Source organism: Chroicocephalus ridibundus, chromosome 4 (genome assembly GCF_963924245.1).
Source record: "Chroicocephalus ridibundus chromosome 4, bChrRid1.1, whole genome shotgun sequence".
Lineage (NCBI taxonomy): Eukaryota > Metazoa > Chordata > Aves > Charadriiformes > Laridae > Chroicocephalus > Chroicocephalus ridibundus.
This window is the reverse complement of record NC_086287.1, coordinates 28,994,225-29,018,041: the sequence shown is the minus strand read 5'-3', so window position 1 is coordinate 29,018,041 and position 23,817 is coordinate 28,994,225. Positions and strand designations below refer to the sequence as shown.

Genomic DNA, 23,817 nt, shown 5'->3' with positions numbered 1-23,817 from the left:
TCACAGTAAGAGGTGTACTAATCATTTCCCTCAACCTACTGGCTACACTCCTGTCAGTACAGCCCAGCAAGTACTTTGCCTTTATTGCTGTGAAGGCAAACCGATAATTCATGTTCAGCTTGTTGTCCACCAGGACTGCTTGTCTGTTCTGCAGAGCTGCTTTGTATCCACCCAGCCTGTACTGCTGAACAGGGTTATGCCTCCCAGGTTCAAGACTTTTGCATTTGCTTTTGATGAAGTTCATGAGGGTTTTGTTAGCCCATTCCTCTAGCTTTACAGGGGCCATTTGAGTGCTCAGATCTTAAGTCATGCCATCCATTGCTCTCCATTTGACCCCAGAACTATTCATGTCATCCTAGAACACAATCAGGAGGCATCAGACATGACTTCTTTTTGGAAAACTTGTACTTGTTGTTTCCAATAATCTCTTTATCCTTAATGGGCCTGGAAATACCTTCCTAGAAGATAGTAGTCCAGGAGCTCCTACTGGTAGCAAGACTGTAGATCACCTGGGCTATCCTAGGTAAAAGGTCTCTTGAAACAATGATCTGATTTCTTTGAGTTTGTGAGCTGGCATCCCTACTTCATAATCTGAATGCTGTCTGGCTGAATTTCTTTGTTCTTTTGATATTCAGAATATTCACCTTCAGAGCTGAAACAGTGTTGTAGTCAACCCTGAGCAAATAACTTTTCTTTCTGGGTATCTATCCAGAAGCATCAGTCTCAACAGTTCTGGACTCTCCATCTTGGTAAGATCCCATGTGGCAGTAATACTTGCAAATCACTCTTCAGTCTTCTAAAATCTTTAAGTCTTATAATACATGTTCTAGAGAACATGATGTTCACATACATGACTAAAGCACATGGTGTCCACATACATGACAAGCGGAACATAATGTACAGGACACTGCGGTATTACTCATGGTAGTTATCCTTTCCTTTAAATTGCATCCCATCTTACGGCTCCCTGTGAGAGGTAGCTAGTATATGGAGACTAACTGTGGGTAGTCTGTGGCACTAGGTATCTTAATGCTGCTCTGTGATACGGTCAGCTGCACCAGTACAACCGTGGGACTGGTGTAGAGGGAATAACGAGTTGTTATCTCTGGTCCAAGGACAGTCCTGGCTCTGGAGAGTAACTCTAGTTCTGTTACTGAACTTCAGCTGCCCACTGGGCAATTTCAGCTGTAGCGTCAGTTATGGCTAAAGGCTTGTAACAAGACTTGTCACGTGATAGGTATGAATTTATTGCAACCAATATCTTTAATTACTCTTAAACTTTTCCATTCTTCTATGGCTGTAGAGTTGGTAAGTTTGTGCAGCAAGTGCTGGGAAGCTCTCTTTGGAGGAAACACTCAAGTGTGAGCAGAGGTTGACAGAAAACTTTAGGTGGGCTGTTTTATATGGCCTCCAGATGGCACTAGTGGTCTTAGCTTTAGCGATTTGTATTTTTCCCATACCCTGTTTGCAAATTCATTTGGTGAGAGGTAAGGCAGCCGGAGCTACTGGATTCTGGCTTCCTATTTAGCCTTTTTTGCCTTCCATTTAACAGTGCGAGTTAAGTGCTGGGAGAGACCGTTTATTGCCTCACACAGTGTAATGCTTTAGTTTAAGGCTGGGACAAAACTTTAGCTGTGTGGGGAGGGAGGGGAATGCTTTAATCTTTGAGAGCAGAAGCCGTTTTTTTATTCTTTACTTAAGAAAAAAAAAACAACCCATGCTGCTTAAGAGTGGAAGCAGTTTGTAGCAGAGAACTGTAAGGTAAGATCGGGGCCCGGAATCAAAGGTGGTACTGAAGCAATCTAAGGGGAAACCCACCAGCAGAACAAAGGAATTTGTTTTTGTGACATCTGCTAGTGCTTGTGGTGCACTATGGTGATGTCCATGTTTGGAATTTGCTTTCTGAAGATAGGTAGTCTCTGAAGTGTTGTTGGGGTGACCTCTTCTGGGTTGTTCTCTGAATTTACTGAAAGGCAGTGTTGCCCTCCAATGTTATGTCTTGCGTATTCCAAGCAGAAGAGGAACCTGGCTGTTGCAGTAAAGTTGGTGACTTCTAGCAGAAAAGGAGCGCTATCAGGAAACCATAAGACGTAATGATTTTTAAAATGAACAGACTTGGTATACTACACATTTGTGATGTTTGACTAGATACTTCCTTAGGCCTGGTTTCTCTTGGCACAGCTAGACTTGTCATGACATGATCTAGAGTGGAATTTGAGGCTTCAGTGCTGAGGAGAAGAAAGGGATTGTTGATTCAGCATGTGTAACTTGTGTTTCGCTTTCCATGTGGGATAACGAAGAAAAAGTTTCCTTTGAAGGAGATTTGAAGGGTATGTACCTAGAAGTGTGTAACAAAGCCTTAGCTATTATTTCTTGATTTGTGCTGGAAGTACTGAATAACTGTTTGGTTTGCCCAGGCTAAAGTTCTCTTCTTTTTCAGTGCAATTTTGCAGGAAGATACTGACCTCAAAGCTTCTTTTTTTTTTTTTTTATCCTCTAAAAGAAAATTGAGTAGAACTTAGGAAGTGCTGATGTTGAGTAGGTTCCTTTTTGTAGCTATTGCCACCCAACTCCCTGTAGAATAAGCTGTATTTAGTGGGGACAGAGCCTTAGGTCATCAGTGTCAGGTATCAGACCTGATGGAGAGTTACTAAGAATGGTATCGCTGAACGTGCTCTGTTTTCATCTTTCACTACAATGCTACTTTTTCTGGCCTTGCCTCCCTCAAACTATCAAACCTTGTCTTGCATTTTTTGGGCCTGGTCCACCTCTAGAAGGAATGCTGCTAATAGATTCATTTGGGGATATTCAGTGATCTGTTTGGAGGGAGCGGGGTGGGTTTTTTCTTTCTTGAAGCTTGAAACAAGACTGAAGCTGTGCTTAAGGCATAAAGCAGCACTGGGGGCCTTAAGATCTTTGTCTGTTGGATTGAAAAATGTGGTGTCCAACACTTTTCTAGTACGTATTTTAAAAAAGCAGACAAAGCATGCTGCTGTGCATCTGTTAAATTGGCAGATATTTAGTAACTTGATGCTGGAAAGGGCAATTATCATCTGGATTGGCCATCTGTGATTCACAGTCTGTAAAACTGTAGCTGGGACCTTTGCATAGAAGGTACAGGTTTGGAGAAAGAGATGGTCTTGGGAAGCTTGGTCCACGTTTGCCTGAGAGTGTAACTCAGTGAGAGTGTAACTTAGTCATCTGATCGTATGTTAAAAATCAAGGTAGTTTTATTTATCTAAGACTTCCAAAATATGTGATGGAATATATTTATTGACATACCTTTTATATCCTAGTATGAATAAGAGATTCATTGTTAATAAACTACGGTCTTAATTACGAACTTTGACATGCTTTTGAAGGTGACTCACCAAGCCCAGTTATGTGGAAGTCCCAAGGCTGGTCTTACAGCCAACTGTTGAATTGGTGGATTATGCTGGTTCTTGGAGGGGCACCCGTGCAAGGAGAGAATAACAAGCCTGACTTGTGTCTGAAGTACAGCTGAAGAGGACGTGGGGCCAGGAATAGCTTGTGCTGTTTGTGAGCCTTCCCCATCTTGCCAGCTAGGGACACCTCTCTTTCTCCTGACTGACTTTCCCTCTTTCTGTGTACCTCCTTGTGGGACAGAAAGGAGCCTGGTCGACCTGTCTTGCTTGGTGCCTGCAGGCATTATGGGCACTTGACACATGGTGTGGGGAATTCATAGTGAAATGGCTCCATGTTTTGGGGAGATTTCTGTAGCCTACTTTGCCTAAACCACCAGCTTTAGGCAGACTTATTTCTGAGTCCTAGCCCAGCAGGAACTCCTGAGTCAGGCTTACACTGAATTTGAAAAATAGATTTTTAAAAAAAAAAAAAAAAGGCAAAACTGAGCTGAAAACCAAATGTTCTTGTGAAAGGCTGAAGGAGCAGCAGCTGGGTGAGACTTTCCAGAGGGACACGAGAGTTCCGGTAATGGCGGGGTAGACAGCCGGGCTTCACAGTGGCTGCCATCCCACCTCCTGAGCTCACCCCCCTCAGCCTCGCAGTGTCTCCTCCTTCGGTAGCCTGGCTTCCTAATTAGCACTGGCTCTGCTGGGATATTTACCTTTTCTGTGCTGGATTCCTGTGGTTTCCAAAGAATTCAGGTGCTCGCTTGGAGCCAAGGAATTCACATTACCTCACAGGCTGTGCTTAGGCCAGAGCTTGCCGCAGCGGCCCCATCCCCCTTGCAGTAACCCCTGCCTGGCAGGACTCTGCTTCTTAGGGACCGCAACTCGCTTTTGCATGGACACTTGGGATCAGACTACGACCACTTCAGGAGACATCGACTTGCACAGAAGCTGTGGAGCAGTGTTTTTTTTTTACTAGACGTCCCCACTGGACTGTCCCCACAATGGATAGTGCATCAAGCCAGGAGACTTTCTGCTGCCTCCTTGCTTTTTAATTAAGATAAGCAGGGTTTGAATCACTGATGAGAGAGATCTGTGTATGTGTCTTTTAATAGAAATGTGCTGCCTATACAGACATCTATTACCTGATTTTTAGACTATGTGTGTTTTACCTTGAATCTTCTTTGTAAAACAGGGTAGTCAGGCCTCAGGCTGCTACTGTTTGAGAGCCACAAGGAAGTCTACAATATATATTTTTATGCATATGTAATATAAAAATATTTATATTTTTAAATATATATAGATATTTAAGTCATGGTCTAGTGATGCCTTTTGTTAAATCTGGTCCCCTTGTCTTTGGACAAAGGTTTGATTTTTGAACAACCCGTTCTTGGTGAGCTCCATCAAAACTGCTCTTTTGGTTGAAAGAGTTGTGTGTTTAAAAAAAAAAGTCTCCTTGAGCAACATTTACGTATCTTGTGCCATGCCAGCTTTAGCAACCTGTCGTCTTGATGGCGTATTTTAGGAAATTCTGAAGGAAAGGTAGCTGAATACTAACTAGCAAATTCACTTTTTTCTCTTCTGTAGGCTTCTCCTCATCTTTCATATTCTGCAAATTACTTCTCTTCCCCTCAGTCATTTGAGTCTGTCTTTGGGTAGCAGAGGATGGTCTCTGGGTATAACTACATGACCCTACTGTTGCAATTAACAGGCAGGATTGGTGTACTAAAGAATCGCAGGGGCTGGGCAGCTCTTGGTGACAGTCTGCACAATGTGAAACTAGAGAATGTGAGGAACAGAAGAGGTTCGTGGAATCACAGAGTGGCTCAGGTTGGAAGGGACCTCCGGAGGTCATCTAGCCCCTGCTCAAGCAGGGCTACCAACAGCCAGTTGCCCTGCACCCTCTCCAGATGGCTTTTGAATATCTCTAAGGAAGGAGACTTTACAGCTTCTCTGGGCAACTTGTGCCAGTGCTCAGTCACCCTCACGGTGTTTCCTTATGCTCCGTACATTCGAAATCCTGTTAATAGCAGCACATAAGTTGAAAACTTGCAAATATTTTATGAAAAGAGAAAAAAGGAAAATAAGACTTTTTTTTTTTCTCCTGTCTCTGCAAACATTTGGTAAAACTGCTCCTGGATCTTGTTCTTTAACATAGAACTGTCTGAATAATTTTATCCAACTTTGGTTAGAGAAACTCTGCCATCACAGAGATGTTACCAAAACTCGTTTTTATGTTTAGTAATTCTCCTAGAAGCTTTCGCTCCTATTCATACTTGGTTTCTAACTGACATATCAGGTGGATGCTGTGGAAAATATTGATGATCAAGATAGGGGGATTGTGATGGTCTCTAGATTTCTGTTTTCTGCCCTGTACTGCACGTAAACTGGGTCCCAGGTGGTGCTTTGGAGTCCAGGCCTTGATAGTGTTAAAAATAGAAATATCTCTAGTTCTCCTCTACCAGTTCTAGTCCATTGAACAATTCCCTTAGGGAATGTTGTTTCTTTTCATCCTCATTTTAACAGCAGTTCATGGGAATCATAAAGAGAATTCAATGGTACAAACAACTTTCTACGTGTTTAGTTCCCTAAACAAAGTGGCAGCTAATAGACTAACAGGGAAGCCAAAGTCTAATGCATGGGGAGGGGAAGGAAGAGATACTGAGAAAGTGACTCCAAGCATAAAATGTGAGGAGCGTGCTTAGAGAAACGCTTCACTGGTTATTTCCAGGACATTTAGGCAGGAACTCTGTGTGCAGTCATGGAAAAGACTATCATAATGTGTGCTTTTTCTGTAGCGCTTTTTTGAGAGAAAAAGGATTAACTATTCTTTCCTCCTTCCCACTCCAGGGTCCTTTTTCTTCTCCTCTTTTCCTAGGCCCTGGCTAGATGTTTCAAATAAGCATTCTAGAGCTGCCAAGTTTCATGCAAAACCATGTAACATCTTATGTAAATATTTAATGATCCAGTTTGCGTATTTCCAAAATGACTTGCATATGACAAACTTTACCTTGTGGTCAATTCATTTCCTGAAGTAATGTTGGGGATAAGGCAAATAGTGGTGTATGGTCCCTCGGGTAGTGTCCTGTCTGAACGCGTGACAGTAAAAGGGCAGGTTGTTTGGGTTAAGGCAGTGTAGGGGTGTGGGTTAGGGGCCAGTCAAGTTTTGGTGTGGTGGATTTGGGGTTCTAGAGATAAGTGTGAGCTCTGTGACATGTTTTATAGATTGCTAGGCCAACAGGGAAAAGTGCTGCATATCACTTGAAGTAGGTGGCCTATTGAAGGTGGAGCTTAAACTTGCGTGTTAGGCTTATAGTGATCTCTTACACGATGGGGAGGGAGGGCAGTAATCTGCCAGTATCTGAATGGCAAAGGTGATTTTTAACAGGGGAAGCCTGAAGCGTGATAGGGAGGGGTAGAGAGCTGGGATGCCTCTAAGTGATGTACTCTTAGTCTGGAGGTTGAGAGTACTTCTGGAGTCTGAAGGAATTCTCCCCTGACTTTCTGTTCCTGCTGCCCAGAACAGAACTGCTGCCACTACTGCCACCCTACTGCTTCCTTTTGATTGCTCTTTCCCTCCTCTCTGATCCAGAGAAAGTGCAGCCAGAGGGAAGGCAAATGTGCTGCTGTTGAAGGCGAGCTCTGTAGCAGTGTGTAGTTGCTGGGAAAGGGAACTGGTTGTTGCCTTCATCTGCCTGTGCCTGTGTAACTTGGCTGTGACCAGCTGAGACACGGGCAGGTGTGTCAGAACAATTAAATGTACCAGTGTCACTTCTCTATTCTCAGTTTTGAATTCAGAAATGAAGCACATCTCCTCCATCCTCCCGAGGAAAGAGAAGCTGCAGTGGAAGGGAGGGAGGCTGCCAGGGCTGTTCACAATATGATTGCTGCTACTTCTGCCTGGGAGGCGTGTTGCTGGCAGCAATCTGCGTGGAAACTAAACAGTGCGCAGTCAACCTCTGTTTAACCTTTCCCATTTCCAGCTGTAGTTTTGGGGTAGAAGCTCTCCCACAATATTTCTGTTCAGAGGCTTTTGGAATCTAATGTATTGTATATTATGTTACTAGGTGTCCTTAATTTTCTTAACTTTTTCCTTTCCTCAGATTTTAAAAGGACATAATTCATTAGAAGGGGAGGATCTTTGTGAGAATGGGAGTGCAGTAAGGCCAGGGAAACAAGTTAATGAAAGTGAATATCTTTGATATCACTTGTTGTTCAATTTAGACAGTGAATACAGGCTGTACATAATATCAAGACAGGGGAAGATGCTTCCTATGTCCTTGCTGCTGTGAGCCATATTATCTCTGTGTAATACATACCACACAGGTGACCCAGGTTAATGCTGTGATGGGGGACCATTCCTCCTGCATCCTCTGCTTCTTTTCCGTCCACCCCACAAGCCCATTGGCAGGTGAAAGAGAGTTCAGTTAACGCAGGAGAAATCCAACTTTGAAAACTTGTGGTTAGAACCTGGGTTATGGAGAAAGGAAATCTGAATTCAGGCCAAAACAGAGTTGATATCCTTCTGATGGTGGATACAGAACAGACATCCGTTCCTTTCTTGGCTACCTCTGTAATAGTTTGCATTGTTAACAACTACTGATTTAAATGAGGTGGGGTCAGAAGAATGCACTGAAGTGGCACAAAACCTTCCTGTCTGACTAATAGTGGAAAATTTCACCTGTTCCTAGACTTTTATTTTGACAAGTCCTACAGGAGAATTCTTTATAGGAATTCTAAGCAATGTGGATCCAGTTATTGAACATTCAGGCCATGCAAACTTAACTACCAGCCATACACAGCAGTGGTAAGTGTGTTGGGTCTCTGCATTGCAAAGCCTATGGAGTAATATAGAACTCGGACAGGATCAGATCACAGTTGGGGAAAGTAAGAGTTGCTTGAAGCAGAGCAAGAAAGACGTGGTGTTAGTGAGCAGAAGATAGTGTTTTGAAGAGTTCCACTCGATAAAATAGTCTCTTTGGCTGAAGACGTGCCTTCGCATGTGGACAATGCAGCCTTCAGTTTAGGAGTACTCTCGGATTCCTGGCTGATTGCAGGCTCCCACATAGCAGCATCCACGAGTAATGCTTTGGCTAGGAAACAGTCCTGTCCTGGCAGATGATGACCTGGCCTCAGTTATTTGTGCCTTCATCACTCTTTGGCTGGATTATAGCAATATGAGATACCTGGGCATGAAGCCTTTAGTGCTTAGGAAAATAGCTCGTGCAGAATGTTGCAGCATGTGCTTGTGGTAAACTGTGTTACTGGGAAAACATGAGGCTTGCACTTTATTTTCTGTGCGACCTTACCCTATAGTTTCTAAATGGCTTTTAGGATCTTGGCCCTTATATTTAGGTGACAAATATTCTATTCTTAGAAGGGGTCTGGAACTGGAAAAAGGTCAGAGTCCAGATGTCATTGGAAGAGAGCAGGGCCCTGGAATGAAATCATACTCTAAAAGATTGTAAGATTTCTCAAGAGTTTATTCTAATCTCAGGTTAATACCTAGAAGACTTTTAGAAGCATTGAAGCTTTCCTACTTTCCACTCTTACTGTAAGGCCTGTTTCTATGATCTTAATGTCTCTAAAAATAACCTGTAAATTTCTGTTGATCCAAGGCTTTCTGTAGTGTGCAAGTCTTGTCTGTTCTGGAGAGAACAAGTGTGGTGGATGAGTAGCCTTGTTGCTACAGCAGAAGAAAGATACGATGAAGTACAGTATGAAAAGCTGTAGAACTAGAGTACTGAAGGTAATCATAACTGATATTTCAGTGGTAGTAACGCTCTTCCATCCCAAGCAGGTGAGAAACACAGTCTAAGGGGTGTGGGCTATTGCCGGCATTGGACTTGTCATCTGTCACCATTCTAACATCCAGAGGCTATTGATAGAGGCTCTAGAAATAACTTGGATTTTCTATTTGCAGACTTGCACTTAGCATGAGGCTAGTAAGGTTGTCAAACCAGCTGTTGGAGAGTGTAGTAAGCTGGCATCTGATTCTGTTGTTTAAAGCTTGGGGTTTTTTGATAGTACATTTGAATCATTTAATGGTGTGTGGGGTTTTTTTTTTTTTGTGCATTGCTGAACTGACCCATGATATCCCATAAGATGACAACATCCTAGTAGAAGAGAAAGTTTATGTACTGAGAGCTCTAGAACACATTGAAATCCCTTCTGAATAATCCAGTTCCCATGGAAATGTAAATTCTACAGCCATGGAGCTCAGACCAGCTAGTAACTAAGGTCAGTCTCTGTAGAAGGAAGCTAATGCCAGCATTTGCAAGGTAAAGAAATACTGTTTAGAAGTATGTCTGCCAGGGGCTTGTATCCTCATACTTTTGATTATGTGCATAACTAAAAAAATTAAGAAGCTGATAAGCATGGCGAACCGAATTGCCCTCTGCCACTCGTGCTCAGTATCTTCCAGGATCTGGCTGAAATCATATTATCAACAAATGCTTTCAGTATGTTGCCAATAAATGATTATTAAGGTGAAGATGATGAAATCATAATTAAGGAAAAAAAATAATGATAGGGCTATTGCCACTATGTTCAAAATAGAAGTGCTAAATCCAGGAAATTTACAGTTAAACTGAAAAGAAATTCAAATACTTTTAGCTGTGGAAATATGTGGAAAGGGAATCCAAACTTCCAAACTCTTTTCGGTTGCCAGCTGCTCTGACTTCGTATGTAGTTAAAGCTTAGAAAAATATGGAGTGAAATCTTTTTCACTTTTTTTAACCTTGCTGCTTAGAGTTAGTTACATCATGGGGGTGTTTTTGTTTCTGTTTTTTCCTGCTCCCACCTGTGTATTTAAGGATAGGTTTAATCTGATGAGCATTTTCATGGATTAGCTGATACAGTTCTTGTGGAGAGAGAGATATTTCTCAAAATGGCTACCAAGTGAGGGCAGTGATGGCTTCGTTTCCACTGGGAAATTAGACTCTTTTTTTGGTGGCAGTTCTTTCTAAAGGATGAATTTCTTTCTTGTGTAACTTGTTAGATGTCTTTGTATAGCTCAGCTTCTTCTGAACTACAGAAAATAATAGGGGAAGGATAAAGAGAGATCACTATTAATAAAGCAAATTAGGGATGCATTCTTTTCTGGACGCTAACTTCATTGCACAGCCAGCCTCTCCCTCTTATATTTTTCTTGAGCGCAGCCTCCTTTTTCCTGCTTTGAGCCTTCACCTGAATCCACTGTGTTTTTCTTGCAACTAACCCTGCTTTCCTTGGTACTTTCTTTCCCTCTTGCCAGGGCTTCTTAGGATAGCATATGTCTGACTTCCCTTTACCCTTTCTTGCTCCCTTTATCTCTTTTGAGACACTGGTATTGTGGTATAGGAGGATGATCAGAAGAAAAAGGTATTTCTTCTCAAGTTGATTTAATTTTGTTTTGTTTTTTATAACCAGAACATACTTGCTGTTATGAACTGTGGTGGTTAGCAGTGGTCATTCATTCTGCCAACTAGATGCCCTGGATTCTGCCCTTGATATTTTGTTTTATTTATTTTTCTGCAAAGTCTGAGGCCTAAAATATATATTGAAACAGGAATTGATTACGTGCAGAATAAGAAAGTTGGACTAGATGATAAGTGTAGGTCCCTTCCAACTGGAATAATTCTATTACACTATATTTAACTTGATGGTATGTCTTTTGTCTGAGTGTAGGATTTTGCAAATGTTTCCTCAAATAGTACTATCCTCTGCTTAATGTTTGATTTTTATTTTTTTAAATTTTGTGGCCTGCTCCTAAAAATGGAGGCAGTACCCTCTTTCTGTCCTGACTCTGCATCCTAACATTCTCCGTTATGTCTGAAGGAGGGTATATCTGCATCTGGTTGAAAGATAATTGGTATCTTTCTATATTTGCTCAAGTGGCTGTTCGGTCAGATCTGTGAAGTTACCTGGCTTGCCTGCGGCTATGTAATTTCCAGAGCAGATCAAGTAGAGTGGCTGGAGTGTGGAACTGGGCAGGTGATGAGCTTTCAGTTGCCCTCTATCCTTAGATTGACAAAGGGTGATCATGTAACTACACCTTTAGACAGCAACTTTTGCACAAGATGTAATTTTGAACACTTTAAACTGGCATGGTGATCAAGAGAAACAGTCCCGCACGTTTCCTGGCTGCTGTTCCCATTCTTGTGTTGACCGTTTCCTTTCCTGGCACAGGTATGTGATCAGTTCCCCCCTGGCTGCACAGTGCAAACTGGAATGGAGGGACAGCATGGGCAACTGTGTGTGCTAGCAGTTGGTTGCGGGAGAAGCTCCTTCCTTTTCCCCAGAAGCTTATATTGTTTCAGCATTCAACCTCTTTTTAAAGAGGTGTGCTGTTGATAAGATTACTGTTTAAATTGCTTCAGTGCAATTTGGTGCTATATTCCTGTGCTTATTCAGGGGCTTGTGATGCCCATTGTATTGTATCGCCAGAAGCATTTCTGTACCCATGCAGTGAGCTGATCTGATTTGATAAATAGCTTAGCAAAAAAGGCTGGGTTTAGATGCTTGCTGTGCAGGACAGACACTTATGCTGGTATCGTGTAGGTAAAACAAAGATGGATAGCTGAGGAAAGAGAGTATGGATAGCTTAAGTCTGTGTGGACACTGGAGAGGGGATTAAAAAACAAACAAATTCATCAATTTACAACTTTGTAGCTTGATTGGGGAGCTGATCTACCTTTGTCCTTTCGCACCCTTCTCCCTCTAACCTCCTGTTCCCTCTGCTGCCTCCTCAACATAAAACCAAATAAAAAATACCCCTCAAACACCTTACAAACCAAAATTCTGGGTTATTTTACAGTTATATCAAGTCTTCAATTCATTTCAACACAAATATCGGTGATGGTAGTGTATGGCTAAGGGAGTGGGTGATGGGGTACTCAGTTACAGCACAGGTAATGCATTTTAATCAGGAGGTTACTACCATTGTTCCCATATGTCTTGGGTTTGCATGGCAAGGTTTTGGTGGCAGTGATCCTACAGGGATGGCTTCTGTGAGAAGCTGCTAGAAGCTTCCCCTATGTCAGATAGAGCCGATGCTATCTGTCTCTGAGAAGAACCTGCCACTGGCCAAGGCACAACCCATCAGTGACTGCAACCCCTATTCCCTGTCCCCTTGTGCCACTGGAGGGGAGGAGGTAGATAAAATCAGGAGTGAAGCTAAGCCTGGGAAGAAGAGAGGGGTGGGGGGGAAGGTGTCTTTTTTGAGATTTGGATTTATTTCTCATTATCCTCCTCTGATTTGATTGGTAATACATTAAACTAATTTCCCCAAGTCGAGTCTTTTGCCTGTGATGGTAGTTGGTCACTGATCTCCCTGTCTTTATCTCAACCCATGACCCTTTTGTTATGTTTTTCTTTTCCCTGTCCAGCTGAGGAGGGGGAGTGACAGAGTGGCTTTGGTGGTCACCCAGCATCCAGCCAAGGTCAACCCACCACACCTTAATAAATGGGCTGATTTAACTTTGGTATTGTTGGCTGTAACAGGGTTCATACAGAGACTAAAAAGCTTGTAGCAGTGTCTTGCACCTGACTGTGGTCTTTCCTACAGTCCCTTTCCTTGGACATAGCTAGGTGACACCTTTGAGTTGTGGAAGGCCTGCGTAGTCCCTGAGAATGACAGCACCCCGGAGCAGATGCTGCTTTGTTGGACAAATAGGTCTGGCCTGAAGGTTATATTGGGTTTCCTGGATGCCTCCTGAGAACGAGGACTGGCAGTTGTAGGCTGTGTAGTCGTCAGTCATAGAAACCTGTTCCCACCCTCAGCCTTTCCTAAGGCATCCTTGGGGTACACAAGAACTGAGCTGTGCTTCTATGAGACTTCAGGAAATACTGATTGTGGTATGCAAATGTAGTATGATTGCTCTGAATGTGTGCATTTTCCAGGACCAGTGGATCTTAAGTGTTCATGGTAGGTGCTGTTGTGAAATTGAAGGGACTGTGACACTGATTGCCTGAAGCGAAGTGGCCTGTTTGACCATAATGTCCAAGGACCACAAATCTTAGAAGCTGAGGAAAACAATGTGCGTAGCACGATGTGTACACTGTCAGGCTGTGAAAACTCCCAGGTGAGCAAATGGAGCTCCCTGCCCTAAGAAGCTGAAAAAGAGACTAAATGCACCTGGATGTGGCCCTTGAGAATAAACTGTATTTTTCGTGAGGAGAGATTGCATTTGATGAAGTCTCATTACATGCATTCTCTCCCTAGCTGTTGTTGTTGAGTGGCCTGTGTATTAGGTCATATTTAGCAAGTGTGTCACTTGTTCAAGAAATATTGTGAATCGTTATCCCTTTTTACAGGTTTGCAACAGTGAGGTATGACCAGGCATCCAAGAACATTAAAAACCAGTTCATGCATCTGACCAACTACAGTGTCAACAAGAAGAGTGGAGATTATGTCAGGTACTTAGCTGGAAAATGGAACTTGATCTCTAGAGGCTGGGTCAATTTACAAGTTGGTCTAAGGCTGGTGCAAGTCCATAGAGGTACGCCAGTGGTGTCAACTCGCTTCTTTCTTTTATTTTTAGCTGTGATGATCCTGAAGTAGAGGATTATGGAAACAAGTGGAGCATGAGTGCAATGCTGAGGTACTTAAAACAAGAGGGGAGAGACACCGCAGGTCAGTACAGAGCTTGTTCTTTTATTCCTTTGTTGGATCTTGAATCATCTCACTAGTGTGAATCCTACAAAGTCAGGGAAGAGCCCTAGTGTGTCTCACTTAACACCAGAGCAGGGTGGAGGGAAGCATTGTTCCTTACAGTTTACTCACTAGAGCTGTGCATTTATTCTCTATGCCCAGAGATGAGTGCTATCCCCAGAGATGAGGCCTACCCCTTCCCTTTTGCGAGTAATATTCTGAGACTTTCTCAGGGTGTGTTTCTTAATATTTTACCTACATTTCCCGTTTCTTAAGGTCATTCCATTCCTTCTAAAAGCTTCCCTCCCTCTACTGCTCCCATGGCCCGTTCAGTCTGATGAGTGACCAACCTCTGGAGAGCTGTGCCAGTTTGAATGACTCTTGGATGTGGTGTCATCTTTCCATGGCTCAGGTTTTTGCTGGGTGTTTTCATTTCAGTCTATGTTTCATATAAAATAGCTCCCTCTTCCACACCTTTGCCAGGTCTGCTGGGAGTAAATGCATCTGCAGAGCAGAATCCAGGTATATCCTTCAAAGGATAAATTACCTGTGATACTGAGGTATCAGTAACACTACTGATAGCTATGCCCGTATAGCCAATGTTGCTAGGGAGCACTTAGATATTGGAGGAAGTGGTTTGAATCTGGCTTTCAGATGGAAGCAGACTTTTTCCTATCATATGTGTGCATGGCTTTCCAGTCACTTCTTGCACCATATGTTTTCAGTAAGCTGTGTACGCATAGTTATTTATATTGATACGTTTCCACAGCCCACCCCAAACCAAAGTATGTAACACACACTCTTAAGTAAACTGCTGAGCAATGTAAGCAGGCTTCTCTAACTAGCCATTACAAGGCTTCTTGCACCTTTCTCTGATGCATCTGGTTCTGGTCGTAGGGAGGTAGAATGCTGGCTGGAAAGTGCTAGCCTTGTCTGGGCTGGCAAGAATTTTGTGTTGCGAGATGTTTATGTGCACTTATACGTGCCCGTGCTGTGTTAGTTTCACTTAGTTGTCTTCTGGTACAGAAGTTCACATCTGAATTTGCTTGCATGCCCCTCTGTAATTATTCAGGTCCCTGCATGTCATTATTTGAACATCAGAAATAGTAATTGTAGGCCTACATCGAACTCTGTAGTCAGGTGGTTTGTACTGGATGTTCTTTGGGACAGGGATTACCAAATGTCTGTGTGGGTTTGCTGGAGGTCTTGTGTGTTTGCTTGTGCTCCCTTTGAGGCGTGGGGAAGGCTATCCTATCATCCCTACTAACTTTTTAGACTAGGACTCCAGTGTCTGTCTGTTCCCTCCTCTTCTGACTTCTCTATTGCTTGTCCTTGAAAACAGAAACAAAGTGTGGTGTTCTTTCTATTGCATGGCTCATCCCAAGCTCAGTGTAGAATCCAGGCCTATATCTAACGTGCATCTTTTCTTGCCTTTTGCTCCCTCTGTCAGCTCAGATTCCTGTTCCTGAGCTCTGTTTACAGGCTCATACAGGAGCTGGAGAGAGCTTCTGTACTGAAACTGCAAATTATCTATAGGTCAGCAGGACTGGGAGCTGACACCTGTCATACCATTTTGAAATAATTTATGAATCGTAGTGTGGGAACAGCTGCTTTAGAGGAAGGTGCAACATCACAAAACAGTTCTCTCATAAAAGTCCACAAGAAAATTTTTTCTGTCTCAGTGGCTATGGCTTATTCTCTGTAGTGTAAGGGCGTATCTCACTAACCCACTCTTGTTTAATCTTTCCTAATATTCTGAGTGGGTGGTGATCAGACTCCAGCTGACTTGTGCTGATGTGCTTGCCACATGTTTCTGCTTACTTGCACTGTACATATAATCACTTTTATCATTCTCATTTGTGAATACTTTTGCACTAGGATACTTACACATGTATCTATATACTTATGCTTGCATGGATTTCCAAACATCATTGCTTTGTCATCCATAGGCTCTCACATGCTTTGATTCACAAAGGTAGCAGTCCATATGCATATTCTCATGCTTTTTAGATATTGTGTGCTACTTCTCAATCTACTTTTTCCTTTTTTTTTTTTTTTTCCCCTCCTCCCCTCCTTGCAGCACTGATGGCCAACGTGGAGGACCTGATTATCAAGACTGTAGTTTCTGCTGAGCTGGCCATTGCCACAGCTTGTAAAACTTTTCTTTCACATCGTGGCAGTTGCTTTGGTAAGGCACTGGGGGCATATTTGTTGATTGGCTCTTGAGTACTGTTTGAAACTTCCAGCTTTCTGATGCTACAGGGAAATGTGCATTCCCTATTGCAAGGAAGCTGGATACTGTGTTTGTTTATTTATTGCTCCTCAGTATAGGTGTTTGTGAGGGCAGGGGATGTTGGATCACAGTTGCTCCTATGCCAATGTTGTTCATCAGAATCTCATACTCGAAAATGGGATGACGAAAAGGGACTTGAAACGCAACTGTGGAAGTGCTGGAAAGTTGAAGTTACTGACCCAGTAGTGCCCTTGCAAAGGATGGCTGTGGATGATTAAATATCCCTTCAGAACATGTAATATTTTCTGTTGAGCCATCTAGCACAATGTAGTCTTGAATTATTGTCCTATGTGCATTTGAGGACTAGGGAAGAATGTAATGCAGTGCCTGGAATGCTGGTAGTGGTAATGCTTCTGGGCTTGTGCTTGTGTGAGAGTACCGCATGGTGGCGTCAAAGCCTGTTTCTGGCAGAAGCTGGATGGAGAGCTATGTTCTGGCAAAGGGATTTGAGAACTTGCTGGCAGCAGATGCTGGGATGAGGTCCAGAAAGCAGCGGCTGGTACCACAGTGTGCCTTCTCCCGCTTTCCAGTGGCTGCTTCCCAACCTTCCCTAAAGAGGCCTCCTTTTACTCTTAGCCACCCTTTGCTCATGTGGATACATGCACGAAGATGGAGTCTCGGGGCAGGGGAAATGAGTCTATAGTTAGTTTCAGTCAGTGCTTAAACCAAAGACCAAGCTTGGCTTAAGCAATCCTGCGTTTAGGTATTGGGACTTACATTTTAAACTAGCCGTGACAGGTAAATCCATTTGTATGGTCCTTGCTTTGTACTTGGGTATTGACAATTCTGCAGCTTTCAACACTCTAACATAAATGCTGTCATCTTTGGATATTTGAGGGTGGCAAGGCAGTCATGAATCAAGGAGGAGCCATGGCTGGTATGTTGTTTAGTTACCTGCCAAGCTAGTGGCCTCTCTGGCCTTAGCTTCTTGTGACTGACTCTGATACCTTTGCTCAAAGTTGGAGAACCTTGGCATACATGGGGATTTATCAGTTAGATAATAGTTTTAGTGACGTAGCAGTTTATCAGCTACTGAAAAAATATCAACAACTGGATTAAAAAAAAAAAAGGCACACCAAAAAACTTTAACTGCCTCTTTTGCTCCTCCCTTTTCTTCCCTCAGTTGTGTCTCTAGATTCCTCTGGGCTGTGTATGTGGAAACTAATGTTCCTGGTGTACTTTCTGCTGGGCCTGGCTCTGAGGTTATCCCACTTCCTGCTGCCTCCCAAGGGCTGCACTAACCACCCTCTCAGATGTTCCCCCACAAATAAACTGTTTTGTTCCATTTATTTCAGTGTAAACATAAATTAAGAGCTTCCCAGGAAAGAGAGCTTAAGTAGGAGCCATACTGCTTCCCCAGGGAGCCTGAGGCATTTCCACAGCTCCGTACTTTCTGCCACCTTCCCCCACAATTAAGTGGTGGTCCATGTCCCAAGGATTTGGACTGCCCTTGTCATGCTGTATGGCTTATTCTTTATCTGTGTGTCTTGTTCTGACACTCTTTGGTTCTGCCACTTTTAACCCTGTTGTAAAAAAGGCAGTCTCTCTAGCTAGAAGTGTTCAGAATGGCTGAGTTCATGGCTTGTTAACGAGGGAGAAAACTGGGAATGAAGATTTCAAGGCAGCATGCAAAGGCTCCCAAGAGCCCTTTTTTTTTTTTTTTCCTTTTCTTTCTGGGTTGTGAACAATGAAACTGCATGTGTGTCCTGAGAAAGACCGATCACTTGAAAAGTATCCCAGACTTCAGAATCCTACATCTGACATTCAGATACAGAGGTAGGCCTTGTTTGGAAAGCTTCTAGAAAAATATGACAAACTTAATGGGTATTCTACTCCAGTCTTTGTGATGGTGTTCTAGGGAATAGGACTCCAGCACAATTGCCACCTTCTTGCTAAAAATTAAATCAGAAGTGCTTATTTGTCTAGATTAGGTTGCCCACTTTGTTTCTCTATCAGTGTAGTGCTGCTGTGTCATTCCTTTCCCAAATAAATGTTTTTTTTATGTAATATACTTGTTTTCTAGGTTTAAGGGAAAAGACTCCATTCATGGCTTCATGTTCTAAAATAAGCCTCGTGAGACAGTCTGTATTGTTCCAGCTACCCATACTTGCCTAGAAAGTGAGAGTGGTAGGTCAGGATGATTCTTTTTCTAATGTCGAAGTGGAGTGCTGCTGCCAAGCTGTGTGGGGACGCTGACATGCTGGAGGGAAGGGATGCCATCCAAAGGGACCTTGACAGGCTAGAGAGGTGGGCCCATGCCAACCTCATGAAGTTCAACAAGAGCAAGTGCAAGGTCCTCCATCTGGGTCGGGGCAATCCCAAGCACCGATATTGGCTGGGCAGTGACTGGCTTGAGAGCAGCCCTGAAGAAAAGGACTTGGGGGTGCTGGTGGACAAGAGGCTCAACATGAGCCGTCAGTGGGCACTTGCAGCCCAGAAAGCCAATCGTATCCTGGGCTGCATCAGGAGAAGCATGGCCAGCAGGTCGAGGGAGGTGATTCTTCCCCCTCTATTCCACTCTTGTGAGACCCCACCTGGAGTACTGCATCTAGTTCTGGAGCTCTACAAGAAAGATATGGACGTGCTGGAACGTGTGCAGAGAAGGGCCACAAGGATGATCAGAGGGCTGGAGCACCTCTCCTGTGAGGACAGACTGAGAGAGTTGGGGTTGTTCAGTCTGGAGAAAAGAAAGCTCCGAGGAGACCTTATAGTGGCCTACCAGTATCTGAAGGGGGCCTACAAGAAAGCTGGTGAGGGACTTCTTAGGATGTCGGGTAATGGTAGGTCTAGAGGGAATGGATTAAAACTAGAGATGGGTTGATTCAGACTGGACGTTAGGAAAACGTTCCTCACCATGAGGGTGGTGAGACACTGGAACAGGTTGCCCAGAGAGGTGGTGGAAGCTCCATCCCTGGAAGTTTTTAAGGCCAGGCTGGATGGGGCTCTGAGCAGCCTGGTCTAGTGGGAGGTGTCCCTGCCCATGGCAGGGGGGTTGGAACTAGATGATCTTTAAGGTCCCTTCCAACCCTAACAATTCTATGATTCTAATTTGTGGAAAGATTGTAGTGAGTCCCCTTTTGGCCATGTCATGTGAGCTGTTTACTGCATTCTAGTAATAGTCAGATCTCAGAGGACTTGGGATGCTCAGTAGTTTTGTTCCTCTGGAGTGCATCACAGAAAGTAGTGCAAGTACTACATGATTTTTGTTGCAGCACTGTTCATGTATTGTTATTAACAATGTGATCTCAAGCCTCTATTTTGTTCTTCGTGACTAGCTAACAATTCCTCATGTAAAATTAAGCTGCATGTAAAAATTGTCTTAACCAGTAGTTTTAGAGGAGGCCATACTGCAGGACTCTGAACCACTGCATTGTCCTGAAGCTTGTCAACAGTTGAGTTGTTGGTTGCCTCTGGAGCCTTCTTTAAGAGAAACTAGGGTTTGCACTGACTTTGAGGGATGTGACATCTCATTGCAGTAGGTATGATAGTGGTACATATGCCCAAGCCAATTAAAGACTGCATTGTTCTCCCTCATGGAGCAAGCACTTCTGGGTAGGCTAGAAAAGGCAGTGAGGCCTGATTTCAGGCAATCTGAAGAATCTCTCTGTAGGATGGTTTAGTAGGGGATGAAGTGAAGGCAACTGGGTGCAGTACTTATTTTTGGCAGCATCCGGTGTAGCACCGCTTTCTGTAGTCACTGAAACATGAGCCTGAAGAAGCAATAGATTTAAGTTGGCTGTTTCATTCCCAGGTCTAGTCAACCCAGTGGTGACACTGAGCTCTTCTGCAATCAAGAAGGCAGGGAAGGATAGGATAATAGGCGTGTTGATCCCACCAAAGCAATGAGATTCTTACTTAGCTGCTCCTGTGTCCTAAGGCTGAATTCGTCAGGCTTGTGCTTCTGCTCACTTCTACATTAAGATGGTATAGAGCAAACAAACTATTGTATTACTTGAGTGGCGCTGATCTGGAACTAAATGCTTAAACAAGTCTTCATTTTTATCTAATCACCAGTTCTCAACCATCTACGTTACTGTTCTTCATGAGTGTTTAATTTTCTTATTTGTAGCAGTTGACCTGTTTGGGTTGTAGTATTGAACAGTGCTGACCTGCTCCATAATTAATTTTGCAGAACACTAAAAACTTGAGATTCTTAAGGAATTTCTATGCAGGCTTGCTTGATGTGAGTATAGGTAGATCCCTGCTTAGAGCTTTAGGTCAGCCATACATATATCATACACATACTCTGTATCTTTTTCCGGTTTCATAGATGATACACCAAAGAAAAGCAGAGCACGTATTCACTACATTTTTATTTTTTGCAAAGCTTAATTCATTATATTTTTATACTGTTACTGTCAATCTTTGCTTTAAAGCTGGTGTGTAAAGATGCCACTTTGAATCTGAAAAAAAGTTGTCCTTAGAGTCCTCTGGCTACCATCAGATCCAGGAGCTCTGTACCATTCAGCACAGGTCTTTTGATGATCCAATGTGCCAAGGTAGTTTAGTAATATAACAGCTGGATCTTCAAAATTAAAGAAAACTGCCAGCTGAGTCTGAAGGGTAAAATGAGTTCAAGGGATAGGTCTTCTAGTGATAGCTCCTGTAGGAGTTAGGGTCTCTCCCTGCACCATTTTCCTTACTTGTCACTGCATAGCTCTAAATGGTACTGAACTGATTGTTGATGATTTATCACCCAAAACTCAGCTGAAAGAGTCAGGAGCCCTGTTGCTGCAGAAGCTTTCTAGTTTCTTTTGGAAGCTATTTTCAGCTTGGTAGCACCATTTTTCTTTCTCAGGGTGCTGGGGCAGACCTAGGAAAAATTGGCTCTTCCGAAAACAGCCACAAAGACATGACCAGCATTGTTAATTTATAATCAGTGGACTTGTGTTACCAAAGTCTGAATCAACCCTGTCTTTTCATTCCACCTTATACTGCCATTGGTTCTTGTAGTGACACTAAGGTCTTTAGCAAATAGATGAGAACATGGAAGCGAGGAGCACCAGGTTATTCTTGTCCCCTAGATTGCTTGGGGCTAAGGTTGTTGGACTTCAGGAGCTTGAAATCGAAAGAACGTCAGCTAATGAAGTCAGAAACATGCTGTCTTTCTTCTTCACCTTGTGTACCCATGTATTTATGGATTCAGCTCGCTTTTATTTTGATCTACCTGCTACTACATTTTCTTAATTTGGACATCTAAGTTTGTTGAAGAACAAGTAGCAGCATATCTAGTCTTCTGTTTCTCAGTGACGTGAGGGAAGTTAAGTGATGTTCAAAGGTGGTTATTGGGATGTTAACCTCTTCACTCACTATGATTTCACATGCTGGGTTGAAGAACTTTGTTCTTCATGGGTGATAATTTATTTCCTCTGTAAGATTAGGATTATAAAGGCAACCCAGTTTGCACCAAGGCACCTGTTCTTTGCTGTTAGCCTTGAAGATGGCCTTATTAACTTTTTTGACTTCAGAGTAGAAGGATGATTCTGAGTCTGATTTTGGTATAGGTGATAAGCCCAACTGTAATCTTCTCTTTACCAAAGAAAGTAGTGGTTTATATAGAAGGAGGGCAGCCAAGATCGTGAAAGGTCTTGAAGACAGACTTACAAGGAGTGGCTGAGGTCACTTGGCTTGTTCAGCTTGGAGAAAAGAAGGCTGAGGGGTGACCTTATCACAGTCTACAACTTCCTCAAGGGAGGTAGCGGAGGGGGAGGTGCTGATCTCCCCTCTCTGGTGACCAGCGACAGCACATGAGGAAATGAAATGAAGCTGTGTCAGGGAAAGTTCAGACTGGACATTAGGAAAAGGCTCTTTGCTGAGAGGATGGTCAGTCACTAGAACAGGTTCCTCAAGGAAATGGTCATGGCACCAGCCCTGTCAGAGTTCAAGGAGTGTCTGGATGATGTTCTTAGTCATATGACTTAGTTTCAGGTAATCCTGTGAGGAGCAGGGATTTGGACTCTATGATCCTTATGGGTCATTTCCAGCTCAAGGTATTCTATGTAGGTACCCTGAAATTAATCCACTTCTGCAGACTGTTATTGGGAGTGCGACTAAGTGTCCTTCAGGCTTCAGTTGAAGGAAGAAAGGTAGAGAAGTCATCTTATAAGTGATGGACTTCCTCTGATTACCTATTGTGGAAAAAGTGCCTCTAAGTGAGGTAATTACACGTTTGGCCAAGATAGTATGACAAACTGGCAGGTGTGGGGTGCATCTTCTGAAGTAAGCAAGAACACCAACATGTAGAATAATTCTGTCCCCTCTTGTTGGGTCCTTTCCTGAAATAACACTGAGAGATAAAACCTTTTCCTGTTAAAATAAAGTTCTCTAAAAACAGCTGTATTTTGAGTACAAGGCAAATTCATGCACAAGACTGCAGCACCAGTGCTTTCTCCACAGCCTTTGGTGTCCAGAGTAGAGGCTTCTGTTCTATTACTCGCTATGTCACAATGTGGCCTTTTGCTTATCAAAGCCTAAACTGTTATGCTGGCCTTTTGCAGAGTAACAGGAATGATTTGGGACCTGACTGTGGTAGCTCCCTCTGCCCCCAAGATGTAGATTTGTTCGTGTGCTCATAGCTGTTAAGATGTGCTCTACCAGAGTTGAAGCAGGTACTGTACCATCCCTAGATAAAGTGATGGAGTTGATTTACAAAGTACTATGTAGTCTCTGAAGGCTCAAGTTTGGCAGACAAAGGTTTGCTTGGTTCAACAAAGCACTGTGTCCATGACTATAGTCCTAGAAGTTTTTCTCCCTTCCACTGACTGGTTGCTGCTGTGGATGAAATTGTAACACAGTGAACTTTTCTAACTGAAGCTTCTTGATACGTGTTGCCTATAAGCATGGTGTGCAGGATACCATTATATAAAGCACAGAAAAAGTCGGAAGGAGAAAGGGAAGACACAAATTTCAGTGGCACAGGTGTAGTTCCTTGCATTAGGAATGTCTGTAGATATGCTCCTGCTTAAAATGAGACAGTTTTTATTGCGAAAGCAGAGGAGTTGCATGCTGGGCAACTTTTTTTCAGTGTGTGTCCCTTCATAACCTCAGGTTGCCTCCATTCAATTGCAGAAGATGTACTTTGCAGTAAAGCTGCTTCTTTTTCCCCAGTGAACAAGCTGAAAACAAAGACCAGAATTACAGCAACCCTCTAGGAATTGAGTTTATTCATTCTATGCAAAATTATTAAAACATTGTTTGCGCTACCAGGCTATCACTTGTGACTTAGTTTCTAAACTTACAGAGAATAGCAAAGTCTGTGGGGATATTTTCTAAAATGGAGTGCCAGTGCAGTCTTTGACAAGATTATAAACCAAACTTGGAATACATGGTAGTCTACCAGAACCAAAACGCTTGAGACCATGTCTCTAGCCTTTCTCTTAGTCTTAAATAATGATATTGGCAAAAAAATCTCTGGCTGAACTGTTGCTGTTAGACTTGAGTGCGAAGCTAGCCCTTCTCTTGGGAGGATGGGAAGCTTGGTCAGCAGTGACTTCTCTATGGGGGTCGGAGGGGAGAGCAGG

At 43.1% G+C, this 23,817-nt stretch overlaps 1 protein-coding gene across 3 annotated transcripts in view; it reads left to right on the top strand.

The window, feature by feature from the left end:
- Window positions 1-23,817, top strand: part of TTLL5 (tubulin tyrosine ligase like 5) — a 141,365-nt gene that overhangs the window by 12,890 nt on the left and 104,658 nt on the right. For all 3 annotated transcript variants that reach the window (XM_063333497.1, XM_063333498.1, XM_063333496.1), the window contains exons 10-12: window positions 13,668-13,769; window positions 13,895-13,986; window positions 16,085-16,192. In XM_063333497.1, coding sequence (XP_063189567.1) covers window positions 13,668-13,769; window positions 13,895-13,986; window positions 16,085-16,192 — 302 coding nt within the window. The remainder of the gene's footprint in view (window positions 1-13,667; window positions 13,770-13,894; window positions 13,987-16,084; window positions 16,193-23,817) is intronic.